Raw genomic sequence first — 13,662 nt, 5'->3', positions numbered from 1 at the left:
TATTGCTTCTTATATGTGAGTGTTGGTGGCCTTACATGAGAAATGAAGAATAGTGAAGACAGAAATATAGAGGTGGGAGATGGATGAGTGGTTCTTCTTCATCCTGTATTCTTTGGCTGGAAAATGGTATGTATTGAACTGAGTTTCTGATAATTGCCCTCTAGAAATTATATTTATCCAGGATATCAAAGAGCAGAAAGGACACAATAGCTCATATATGCTTGATCTAGCAGTGTAATTGTCGCTGAGACATATTGAAGTAGTATTTATTTCATGTTACAAGTCTTTCACAATTCAGTAGCAGTGATGACTGATACACTGGGGAGGTTAAAAAATAAATCCTGCAAGTAAAAAAATAGAATTGTATGAGATAAATATGCGGTTTCCTGTCACAGGGTGCAGGCACATAAATTTTAACAGCCATATGATAATGTAGGGAGAGTGTGGAGGGAGCAGTTAAGAATGTACCCATAAATTGAATTTGGGGACACTGTGAAATATGTGCCAGCTGCTCATTGCCAAGAGAGTAATTATGCAATATGTCTGTTTAAACTTCAGGGTGCCGTGGAGCAGCTTCCACCTGCAAGTTGTTCTTTACTTATGCTGCTTCCACACCAATGATGACTGCAACTATTAGTATTGAAAGTAAGGGCAGCAGCTGCACACTCTGCATCAGATGGATCCATGCATCCTCCAGCAGGAAGCAAGCACAGCCATCAAAACAAGCTGTTGGTGGTGTCTGATACTGCATTTCAAGAGAGACTCTTCTTCTGAGGAGCAACGAACTGCTCCTCTGAGCAGCACTCAGATATTGCCTTTTTGCTGCTCTGATTCTCAGTGTTCTTGCTTCCATTTGTTTTCTATGCTGTTATTTTGCAAGCACAAAAACCTCTTAAGGGGCTGAACTTCTCATGAGTTTTATTTTAGCAGAAGCCTGTAAAGCACTCATTGAAGACAAAGTGTCCTTTCTGAAGGAAAATATCATTCAGTGAACCTGACTGCACAGAGTACGTCCCACAGAACCACCACACCGCCTGCGCCCTCTCAGCCGAGGAGGCCGCCTGCACCCTCGCTTATGTCGTGACATTGCACAAAGAGTTTGAGACCTTCTAGCTTTTCTTCAGGGAGTTGTTCATGCCCTGGAATGTCTACTGTGTTCATGTGGATGTCATTCAAAGAGCTATTCCCCTTCCAGCAGGCAGCGCTCCTTTCTCAGCACCTCCCTTGTTTCCTGGGCAAACCGGGTGGTCTAGGGCAGCATCTCCTGCCTGTGGACTGACCTCCACTGCACGAGAGACCTGCTTGGCCTTGGCCATGCCCTGGTGCTACCTACTCAACACCTGTGGTCAGGATCTCTCTTTGAATAACAACAGGGAGGTCATCCAGCTGCTGAAGGGCCTTGGGGGCAAGAACATCACATCCAGGGTGCTGCCACCTCCCCACGTCACCACCTGCACCAAATATGTGCACAGGGAGTAACTTTACTCTTCCTTTTCTTTCATGCTGTGGAACATTTGTGCGCAAGATGCCCCCGGCTGCACAACTTGACCATCTATTTTGGCTCTGCATACATGGCCATCACCAGGCCCTTTGTGGGGTTCGTGCTGCAGGACCAGCATGTTCTTGATCTGCTGGCACAGCCCGAGGACACCAACAGCTGTGAGGGACACTTCTGGGTGATGCTCAGCAGGATCCAGGTGAGCATGCTTTCACTTTTTGTTCTGTAGATACACACACTCGTGCTTGTTTCACACATGGAAAGAGCTGGAGAGGGACTTCTTACAAGAGCATGCAGTGATAGGACGGGGGGAATGGCTTTAAATTTAAAACGGGTAGGTTTGGATTAGGTATAAGGAAGAAAGTCTTTACTGTGGTGGCAGTGTTGCAAGGGAAGAGGCTTCCCAGAGAAGTGGTGAATGGCCCATCCCTGGAAGTGTTCAAGGCCAGGTTGGATGGGGCTTTGAGCAACCTGGTCTAGTGGAAGGTGTCCCTGCCCATGGAAAGGAGTTTAGAACTACAAGATCTTTAAGGTCTTTTCCTTAAACCCAAACCATTTTATGATTCTATTTCATAGGTGCACATTCACATACACATGCAGAAGCATTATCTGAAGTTGATTTTGGCAAAACCTAGATGAAGATTTCAATTGTTATATAGGGCTGATCTATCAAATAATCTTACCGCCCCTTTTTGAGCATTGAGGGAGAGGTGTCTGTGCTGTCCAGAATGTGCATTAGTGTTCCTTGTCTGAGCAGGAAAATGTCCAGGGATCTAAGTTCAAACAGAAATCCTTGGACACTTCACCTGATTCACCTGTAAAATCTGAGATGATGAAAAGAGAAGTAATAACATTCAAAATATGTAATCTACATAGCATTGTAGCGAAGAAATTTTGTACAAGATGTTCATTTTGCTGTGGGAAATTTTATTTTTCAACACATTGAAGTCAATTTCTCCCAGAAAATCTGAATTCAGGCTAGAGTCGACTTCTAGTCTTCACACACTTTTCTATGGGACCACACACAGCATCTCTTCCATAACAATTGCAAAAAACCCATGTACTCATAGCTACTGCCTAAACTCCATTGGACAAAGTCAAAGATTTGTGCAGAGAAGCAGAATCAGGACCAGTATTTTCATCTTTACTGTGTGTATTTACCATTACTTTTACCTTGTTCACATGACTGGGAAAGGGTTGGAAGATGAACAGGATTTCACCCCCCTGCATGTTGCTTTTAGAAGCCTCTGGTAGGACTCTACTGCTCCTGACTCCATAGAGCTTCACAGCAGCCCAAAGCAAGGATATGACGAATGGAAGCACAGGTAAATTTCCTCTCCTGTCTTTTTCTTTCCTTCCACCTTCTCCCTGCTGTAACTTGCAGGAAACAAACACAGGAGCAGTAAACAGAGGCAGAGTATGTTTACTTTAACTTTCAAATTATCACATAACTTTATAGTGCTTGCTCTGCCAATAACTGTATTTTACAACTGGCCTGCACAAGAAGCACAAGTGATTATTGATCAAGATATTTATAGTGTAATCATCAGCATATATTATTTGTAGCTAGATCACTTTTCCAGGAAGCTGGTTGCTGTTATCTTACTACATTGCCTCAGAAGCTATAAACCTGGGACCAAATATGTTCTCCACAGTCAGAAAGCTTTAGGTGGTTGACATTTGTTGTACTGCACTGTGTAGCTCACATAGGCTGCATATTTCATTGTTATTTCCATGATTACCACTGTATGTTTTCCAGTATGGGCATAACATTTTTTTGGTGATTGTTCTTTTTGCATCTGAAAGATGCAACACTTCCATGGCAGATATGGTTTTTTCCTCTTCCTTTTTTTCCTTGCCATCACATTAGATTGCCTGTCCAAAAGTGATCATGTGGCTCTGACAGATGTGCTCAGAGGCTGTGGTTGCCCAGGATTCTGAATCCAGACTTACAAGAATGACACTCAGTCAGACACTCACCTGAATGTATCCAAGAGTGCTGAGCAGTTCTGGGGTGAGGAGTCATCCCTCTCATGCATAAGATGTTAGCCCAGGACTCAGTTCCAGGCTCTAACAAAAAACTCCTGTCCAACTTTGACCAGGCCACTCCCTTTAAGTTTCCAGGCATATCAAAGGGAGGTAATGATGTCAGGCAGTGGTCCAGCTGGTGGAACAAAAAGGTGCAGGCTTCCAGGCAAGCAGAGAAGTCATTTAAGGACCAGTTTGGATGGATAGCATACCATGAAAGAACTAAACCAAACAGTTATTTGTAGTTTCAGTATCAGCCATGATAATCTCAGTTCAGATAAAAGATAAAAAAAGACTTTTCCCAAATCTTAAAATAGTGTGCTTCTTGCCTAGAGTCATGTAATGAAGACCAAGACTTTTTCTTACCCCCTTAAAGGCTGAAGACTTTCAACTCCCATTTAGCTGGTTTTCAAGTAACAGCCTTAACTTATCTTTGGTATTTATCTCAGGCCACTTATCTTCCACATGACTCCTGCATGACAGAAAATTCTTGAAAGTCACCTTTCAGATAAGAAAGAGAAGCATGGGGAAATTAAAGGAAAGTATTTCCAAGGTATGTAGGTCTGAAGTATCTGGCCCTTAATGACTTTCCCCAGGTCTCTCAAGAAGCACGAACCATCAGAGTGCAGATCAGTGGCCATGTCCCAGGCCAGCGGTGTTACCACTGGGCCACCCTTCCTCTCTCTGCTCATATAAAGGAGAAAGTAGGTTCTGATGGCCATGGAAGACGTGTGCATCCCCAGTCCATGCTGTGGAAGCCCCCTTACTTCTTCCAAGCCAAATTCCTGCCCTCATTTTCATGCAGCATAGTCACAGCATATGAATGATTTGGGGCACAGGCAGTCTCGGGTGAAAACAATCCCTCAGGGTATGCAGGGGTGTGCCCATGGACATACACCTCTGCTGGTCACTAGCAATTTGCACCTTGTTCAAGTGGGGAAAAAAAGGTCACAAGAAGTAATCGCAGCACCTCTCATTCAGAGACGCCAACTCGCTTTTACAAGGGAGGTCAGTGCTTTTATTTTCCTTTCACAGAAGCAGGCAGAAGAGGGTGGAATGATATTCTCAGTGTCTTAAAGCAGACCGTGGGCAAAGCCAGCGCTGGTACACTGACACCTGACTCCTGGTCTAATGCACTGGACTAAACTGCTTTTTCAGAACTGGTTCACCTGTGGAATAACAGAGTCTGGTTCCACTGTCACCTCTGCTCTCTTTGCTAAGGGTGAGTGTGCACAAGATGGGTGAGCACTAAAAGCCCTTTGTTGCCAAAATAAACCCTTTCTGGAGTCCCTCTTGACAGCCTCTTGGCAAGTTGTCCTCTGTCCTCTCTGCACTGTTACAAAGACACCAGAACCAGCAGCCTGGGAAACATATCAGAGGCATTGTCTCTTACCTGCTTTAATAGGATATGTGCAACAGCTGCTGCTGCTGTGGGGACCAGTTTTCCAATGTTCTCCTTTCCTATTGCTTTCCTTTCCTGATGATATGTGTAAGAGATAGCAGGGTCTGTTCCTGAATACCACAAAAAAACCTCTGCATGAGAACATTCACACCCAGACATGTTGATTTTCCCATCTCACCCCAAGCCCAGCATCAGTAACCTCATCCCAGTACTCCTGCCTCCTCAGGTGCACATATTGCAGGGGAGTGTGGGAACGCACTAAGCTACTGCAGGATCGCTCGTCTGAGGCAGTGAGCATTCAGTGAGTATTACCAATCGAAATACAAGAGCTCCTAAATGCTTAGCAATCCCCTCAGGCTATGAGCTGCAAGTTGGCCTGTAACAACTGGCTGCCACAGCAATCACCCATTCACTCCCTTCCCAGTGCGAGTGCCCGGGTATGTCCTGGCTACTGAACCAGGCTGCAGGCCCATCCTGCCATGCTGGAGCAGCCCTTCTGAGCTGCCATGCAAGAAAAGACACTAATGTGTGGTTTCTCTCTCTTCCCCAGAGCGTGGGTCATCTGTCCCAGGGGAAGGGGGTGGGAAAGGAGCACCACGTCGCAGCTGCTCTTGTGGCAGCTCAAAAGGGACATGGGGTACACAGCATGCAGTCACGGCCTGCTGCAAACCTGACAAACTTCTGCATCAGTGTGACTATGAGGTAGTTGATTACTAGAGCAGGTAGCCCACAGTGTCCTGTGCAAGCACACAAGCCCAGACCACTCTTGATCTGGATGGGTAGGTCACAGAACCACAGAGCTCCTTGCATCTGAGGACATAAGCAGCCTAAACCTGGAATGTTTCAGTGTGTGAAAAACGAGTGTGTTTTGTTGCTGCTAATCTGACACAGAAGTTGGGAATCAATGGAAGATGGTGTTGCATTCTAACTCGTGCTTACTTTTCCAAGGATTCACCCGGCTGTATGCCAAACACAACTCTAAGTGGCTTTGACACGGTTCCTTATTGTGTCTGTCTAAACTCCAAGAATCAGCCCCACCTCACTCTCCCCGGGCAGGAAGAAGGGAGCTAATATAGCCATTACTTTTGTCAATTATTGCAAAGGAGTGAAAATGGTGGATAGTTTTGTTTGTGGGTGGAGTGTTAAACCACTCCTAGACTTTGAAAGTATATCTGCATCATCCTGATGGCAACTCCTCAGTTGGGAGCTGAATGCTACACAGAAAAATAAGAAAAATGGCCACAGGTATGTCTCCAGTAGTGGCAGGTAACGCTGAAGTCAAACCAGTAGGATCTCAGGAGAGATGGGAGTTGTCCTTCACTGCAATTTATCTGATGCAGTAGCCTTACTTCCCAAGTAGAGCTGTTAGCTGTCAAGGAACACCTCATTCACATCCCTTGAATGTGAGTGTGAGGTGAAAGAGAAACACCAGAAAATTCTGAGTAGCACGCTAGTATATTAATCTACCCCATTAGCCATTTCCTTATTTTTAAGTTTTCACATGGCCATTTGCTTGAACAGACAGACCTGTGGTTTTTTCAGATGCTTTAGCTTGCACTGAGCTTTTCACCACAGCAACTTAATAATTAAAAACCATTTTGGTACCTCTCCATCCCACTGTCATTTGTAGACGGGATCTTGGAACAACCTTCCCTGCAATGCACATGTCACACTAATACACACTAATGTGGGTCTGTTCTGCCTGGTATCATTGTTAATTTTCCTTAGCTTAGTCCCCACCCTTCAAAAGTCAGACAGACAGAGACACAGAAAGTTTTTTAATATGATTCCAGACAGTGATGCTGGTTGAATAAGCCGCATTCTAGAAAAAGAAGTATTTTGTACCTATGTCTGCATCATTACTCATATAACTAATCCTCATTCTTTTGTTCCTATTCTCTATTATTTTAATGAGACTTCCTGATTAAGCAAGAACTTCTCATAGGAATAAAGCATTAAAAAAATAGGGATTTTCCTGTGACTGATTTTGAGTCTATGCCCACAAAGTCATAATCTCACCATCAAAACCGTCTTCTTTTGAAAAATCTGCTCAAGGGAAAGTGTTGCAATACCATTGCATCAATCACAAAAAACACCTTCTTAATTGCAGTATTTCTGAAAAATTACTTGTCCTCTATCCTCCATTCAGATATTATAGTTCACCTGAGAAGATAAAACAGGCTTTGTTTTATATGTAGTTCACAGTCTTTGGAGTTTAAGTATTGCAAAGGAATAATACTTTTCTTCACAACCAGTCATGTGCTTCTCACTGAAACAGCACTTAGTGATGATGGAATAAGGGTGGGTATGTCTTCAATAAGACTTCTTGAAAAAGCACAGCTACTAAATGGGCTAGTGCTCCCTCACTTGGTTCTCCTTTATATTTTCAGCTATCAGACATTGGTGTAAGAGGCTTCAAAGAGCACAACTCCTTGAAGAATAGAATTAGAGGAGAGTAATTTAAGGAAGATTTATTTTTTTTTTCTAAATAACAGCATCAGGTAACATATGTGATAACTCATGCATGTAACCAACTAAACATCAGTCCAGCATTAACAGAGAATTTTCTTGACATTCCCAGATGCTGAATTGCCAAGAACCCTTGGGTTTTTTAGGGGGAAGATCCAGTCAGACCACCTGAGCCTCTCCCCTCCTTTCACCTATGAGCAAACTCATCTGACCACACCTAAAGCTGTGTTGCACATGTTGAGATACAAACCCTGATGCCAGCACACGGCCAGGGTGGAAGCTGGCAGAACCATGCCTGAATGGGTGCTGGGGTGGGCACTGGAAGTTCCTGCAGAGCAGCTCTCCCATTGCCTGTCCTTGGCACCCAGCATGTCCCCACAAGTCCAGCTCACTCCCACTGGGAGAAGCAAGTGTTTCCTCAACCACCCTCTAGAATTCAGCTCCTCTAAAACAGGATTGCAACCTTCCCATATACACTAGAATTAGTTTATGGGTCAGAAACAGCTCAGAAAAACTTCCTCCAAAAACATATCAAAGGAAGCTAGAACTGAGACCTTTTCTTTATTATCCAACAGATGTTTAAAGACAGGAGGTGCAGTTTAGCTCTCTTATGACTGTCAGCAGCCTAACAGCTCAAGAAAATGACATGCATTGCCTTAAATCAAAACACTTTGTTTTAAATAAGCTTCTTGTTTTTTTCTGAGTTCTAGTTCCTTCTTTCCAGGTTCTGAGGTCTGCTTTGAAGCCCAACAATCTTGAGTTTATTTTAGTTAAACCTTCACCCCTGCACACACACATTTTTGCATTTGCATACCCCAATTAAATTAAAAGTTCTGGTGGCAAAATATGAAATTGAGCCTTTGTACATTTTTAAGGAGGGGTGTTGTTTTTTTTTTTCTCCCTTGTTGCAATCTCATCTTGAAAGAAAATCTTTTCTTCTGAGGACTGCCCTGCATCTTACCAGCCACCTCCCTTCCCTAGTCAGGTGGGATTGTCTTGCCAGGCAAACAAGAAAACAGACAAACCAGAATTTCAGAGCAAATAATTCTTGCATGCTGTCTTATGTGCCTGGTCAGACAAATTCCTGTTGCTGTACAGGGTTAAGAGGTGACCATTTTCATCCTACCACAACTGCTCATCAGCTTCTCTCCGTCTTCCTAAACATTGGTCGCTGGACTTTGGGTGGTGGGGAGACTGCCCTTCCCTGTTGTGGGAGGTGGTTTGTGGCATTGGTTTCAGGAAGGGGATCATCCAGGAGGTTCTGGTGGTCCAGAGGTGGGCCAAGGCTGGCAGTGTGGGCACTGTGATGGAGCTGGGTGAAGGGACTGGTGCTGCTGGGCACTGCTGTGCTGCTGAGGCACAACGGGTGTGAGTGGTGGGCAGAGGGGCCTCTCCGAAGGCCATGGTGCTGGAGTGGGCATGTGGCACACTGCTGGCAAGGCAGGCACCCTGCCTGGGGGGCAGGCAGCACTGGGGACATGTCCCTACTGATTGTAAGTGTCCTGCAGCCCACTTATATGTGACCCACCTCAAGCCCTGCATGTTTCCCAAACAAAAATATGTGGCCCTGGTGCCCAGCAAAAGTTACCGTTGATTTCAATCATGGTTTGCAGAATAATATTCCCAAGGATGGGAACAGTTCAGGCAGATTTCTAAAGAGCAAACTCCTGTGCATCAGCTTGTAAAGTGCAGGAGAAAATCTTAGCTCAGTTGGTGGCATAGGAGGGTGAAGAAATTGTAAGGAAATGCTAAAGAGGAGGCACAGGCTGTTTCAGGGGGCTGGTAGAGATTAGCCTGCTGGCAGCTAGGTTTGACCCTGGAATCACAAGTAGGGCACTTGGAAGGTCAAGGCAAATCTGGCAGCCTTTTATGCTTGCAAGACTTCCAGCCTAATGTTGGTTTAAGCATGCATGTTACAGAAATGTGGATGCAGTGGCTCATGTTGTGTAAGCTGCGTGTGTTTGTCTTCATAATCTGTGGGGGTGAGGCAAGGAGGAAAGGGAATGGGCTGCCTCTTGGAGCCAACATATGCAGAACAGCTCACGCTGGAACTGTAATGGCAAAAAAAACTGAAGGGAAGGGCTTAGAGAGGATGTTGCCTTTGGGGTTGGTTGTGACCTCCTGTCATGGAGGTCCAGGCTCTGAAGCAGTGTTTTTCCTTCCTCCAAACCTCCGCCGCTAAGAAATGGCACGAAATTAAAGGCATCAGAGGGGCTGACCCGTCTTTCCTGTGGCTGTCTCCACACCTGAGCAGTGCAGTGCTGCTGGTGGCTGTTCTTAAGGCCTGGCGCCAGCAAACTGGTTTCCAGAGCAGTGCTCTGTAGTGTTGCCCACGAGGGGGCTCTTTTCTGTTCCTGGTTTTCAGGGATGAAACTCCGTTGACCTTGATGGAATGGGAGTTAAGAACTGAACAAACGTAGAGTGAGCAACCCATGACAAAATTTGTTTTAGCTTTCATAAGCAGCATCACTGCTCAGACAAACTGTCTTTTTAAGAACAGCACCCCAGGGAATTTCTGAATCTGAAATCAGTCACTTAAGCACTTATTTAAAGAAAAATATGATAATTTTTTTTTTCCCCTGTATTGAGCTACACTTTACCCTACTTATAATTAACTTGCAAAGATGCCTAGTTTGCTCATTTTGGGAGATGGTGAATAATATGAAGTCAGTAGTTTTGTATTCCTGGGAGGCACTGTCTTCCAGTATTTTTGTGGATGTCCTGGGGTCATTCCTGTTTTGTCAGATACCTTTCTGTTTTGACATTGTATCAGCATTTTCCAAAACTTCCCACATTCCACATTTACTGCCATCTGTTATGAAGAGGCTTTTAATTTGGGATGGCAGTGCACATACCAGGCTATTTAAAGCATTTATCCCCTGCCATCACTGCCCCTTTTTCTCTCTCATAAAGCGTTATCTTTACCTTAATCCTTTCTGTGAAAAAGAAATACTTTTCTGAATTTTCGCTGGGACAAAACCACACTTTTCAGCATGTTGCTTTATTTGATAAACCCAATAAACAGAAGGGGAGAAATAAAGTCATTAATTTCTGCTTATAGCTGACCCACACTGCTGTTTATGGCAAAGTGCTGTGCTGGTTCTGCAGTTGAATCATACAGTCTTTTTTGCATTTGATATCAAAGTCATGAGTTGGTTTTTGTGGCGTGGCACTTGGTGTGAGTTGGTGTGGCACTTGCTATGAGTGGCATTCCTCAGGGGTTGGTATTGGCACTGGCACTGTTTAACACCTTAGTCAGTGACATGGACAGTGGGATTGAGGGCACTCTCAGCAAGTCTGCTGATCACACTGACCTGTGTGGTGCAGTCAATACATTGTGGGAATGAAGGGATGGAATCCAGAGGAACCGGGACAGGCTGGAGAGGGGGGCCTGTGTGAACCTCATGGAGTTCAACAAGGCCAAGTGCAAGGTTCTGCACCTGGGTCAGGGCAATTCCAAGCACAAATACAGGCTGGGGGAGAATGGATTGCTAGCAGCCCTGGGGAGAAGGACTTGGGGGTGTTGGTTGCTCAGCATGACCCAGCAGTGTGTGGCTGCAGCCCAGAAAGCCAAACATATCCTGGGCTGCATCCAAAGCAGCGTGGCCAGCAGGCTTAGGAGGTGGTACTGCCCTCTACTCTACCCTTGTGAGAACCCACTGGGAATGCCCCAGCTCTGAGGCACCCAATGTAAGAAGGACATGGACCTGTTGGAGCAAGGCCAGAGGAGGACTACAAAGATGCTCAGAGGGCTGGAGCACTTCTCCTATGAAGACAGGCTGAGAGAGCTGGGGTTGTTCAGCCTGGAGAAGAGAAGGCTCTGGGCTGACCTTAGAGCATCCTTCCAGTACCTAAACAGGACCTGCAAGAGAGCTGGAGAGGGACTTCTTACAGGGGTCTGTAGGGATAAGACATGGGGGCATGGCTTTACACTGAGACAGGGTGGGTTTAGATTGGATATATGGAAGAAATTCTTTACTGTGAGGGTGGTGAGGCACTGGACAGGTTGTCCAGAGGAGCTGTGGATACCCCATTCCTGGAGGTGTTCAAGACCAGGTTGGATGGGACTTTGAGAAACCTGGCCCAGTAGAAGATGTTTTTAGTGACAAGCAGAAGGTAATAATTAGTAACAAGCAGAGGATAAACTCTTACCCATTTATATCCTGGATAGGTCCTGTGATCTGCCTAAATCTATATATATATATATATATATATTATTATATAACATCATAGGCTATAACTGTGTTTCAATAACTCCTTCCAATTATATCATGCTTGAATTTGTTCTGTTAGTCTCTTTCCTTAAACCAACCAACCCACAAACAAACAAATGACAAAAACCAAAGCAGAAATCCAGTATTTACCATTCAATTAATGTGAAGGTATCATGTGTTAGTGGCCAGTGTTCAAATAGCACTTGGAGGGCAGTGTTGGTTGGGAAGGTTACATGAATGATCATGTGCAGTATTATACTGAGGCTGTAGCAGACGAGGGATTTTACTTTTCAGATGAAGTCTTTAGGTCTTCTGGGCTGACATCTTGTCTGTGTCATGAAAGCTGCTCTCAGTGGAGAAACTTGACAAGGTTATCAGCCAGGCATCTGTTAACGTGTATTCTGAAGTATTTTATCCCAGTTCTGTGGAGAAAGGTCCTAGAGAGTGGACACAAACCTAAACAAAATGCTGTTAAAAAGACTAGCTACTTGATTTTCTCTTACCTAGTTTCAGGTGTCCCAGGATCCATGACCAATACATCATGGGGTGGTGACCTGGAAGTGGTGAAATGGGTTGATATGAAAGAGACCCATGGAGGTTGTCATGGTAATGTGTACATTTTTCTCCATTTCTTGTTCCTGTGCTAGCAATAAATATTTTATTTCAAGAAACCTTAATCCATAACATAGTTATTTGTGTTGATGAGAAAAAAAAAACTGAGAACTTCAGTCAGCATCAATGACAGCAATTTCACACTGACATAACTACACTGAAATCAGTGGACATACACAAATATCACTCAGAATTCATTTGTGGAAAATCTAGTGAGTAAAAGTATTGGTTTCTCTTCACAGACAGAGGAAATTCCACTGGTATTTTCAGGTAACAATAACCCAGCCCACAACATCACTAAAAGCAGCCAAGAGAATAGCAGCAGCAGTTTTAATGTCTGCTGTGTCAGAGCATAAACTCATGAGACGGGGTTTTTGGGGATGTTCTGTAGATGCAGCTTGGATTGGGCTGTCTCACACTGTCTGCAAATCTCACCTTCCACTTAACACTTGGAGGCCAAAGTACAAGAGATCCAAAAGGAGACACCAGGGCAAAGCTCCTCTTGAAGCTGGAGGAGCTTTTAATTCTTGTCATTTCTAATGGAATGTTTTCCAGCCCCAACTTTTGTCTTGCTACCCTGTCATTGTGACCTCTTTCTACAAAAATACAAACACAGCCATGCCTTCCTGGCACTTCTGTGTCTAAAAGACAAGTGTAATGAATCACAATCAGCAAGATCTTAAACACAGGAATACAACTGCTGGCTATACCTACAGATATGGTTTTATCAAAGACACCGATATCTACTACAGAGAATAACAGAAAACTACTGGAATAAAGATGCTGCATTTCCCAGATCATGCCTGTTCTTTAAGTATCTCTTGGGACAAAGTTTGTAAGAGCAAACAGGATCTTTTACTAGATCAGTGTGCGTGGTTAGAAAAGTCAGATAGGATTTCAGGCACAGGAGTCCATGTCTGAAAAACAGGGGCTTGCATATTTGTCTTACTTGGCTGACTGACTGAACTGGAAAAAAAATTTTAAAAAATTATTTTCACGCAGACTTCGGTTTGCCAGTGTCCTTAGATCATCCAGCGTAAGCACTCACGGGAGAGATGCAAAGTGGGGAAGGCAAGTATTTTCAGGACTGGAAAAGCAGTAACTAAGCTTTAGCAATAACGCAGCGACTCTGTGTCATATTTCGATGTGGCATAAGACTTCCCAAGTTTACTCACTTTAATTTCATACAGTGGTTGATGGAAACACTTAACCTTGGGTTTGCTCGATCACAGCCCTACTTTTATCCCACAGTAACAGCCACTAGAGGGAGGCCATCCAACATCTGAGCAGATTTTCCCTTCAAACCCTTTGTGAAGGACACAAAATCTCAACAGATAAGCATGCTGCAGAGAAAAATAAAAAAATAAAATGGGAGCTTCAGAATGTTTTAGCGTTGCAAACAGAAGACAAAAGTTACAGGTATCAGTCATCATGTCTTA

General features: G+C 44.3%; 1 protein-coding gene across 1 annotated transcript; it reads left to right on the top strand.

The window, feature by feature from the left end:
• The first annotated feature begins 79 nt into the window (after positions 1 to 79).
• Positions 80 to 12,288, top strand: GCNT2 (glucosaminyl (N-acetyl) transferase 2 (I blood group)). Its single transcript, XM_048321405.1, is given in 8 exon segments — positions 80 to 126; positions 975 to 1,165; positions 1,168 to 1,301; positions 1,303 to 1,536; positions 1,539 to 1,697; positions 2,740 to 2,823; positions 4,562 to 4,748; positions 12,125 to 12,288. Coding segments are annotated over 6 exon segments (795 nt in total). The 3' UTR covers positions 2,770 to 2,823; positions 4,562 to 4,748; positions 12,125 to 12,288.
• Positions 12,289 to 13,662: the final 1,374 nt, after the last annotated feature.

This window comes from Corvus hawaiiensis, chromosome 1, assembly GCF_020740725.1.
Source record: "Corvus hawaiiensis isolate bCorHaw1 chromosome 1, bCorHaw1.pri.cur, whole genome shotgun sequence".
NCBI classification, from domain to species: domain Eukaryota; kingdom Metazoa; phylum Chordata; class Aves; order Passeriformes; family Corvidae; genus Corvus; species Corvus hawaiiensis.
The sequence above is the reverse complement of the archived record's forward strand: the minus strand, read 5'-3'. Positions and strand labels throughout refer to the sequence as shown.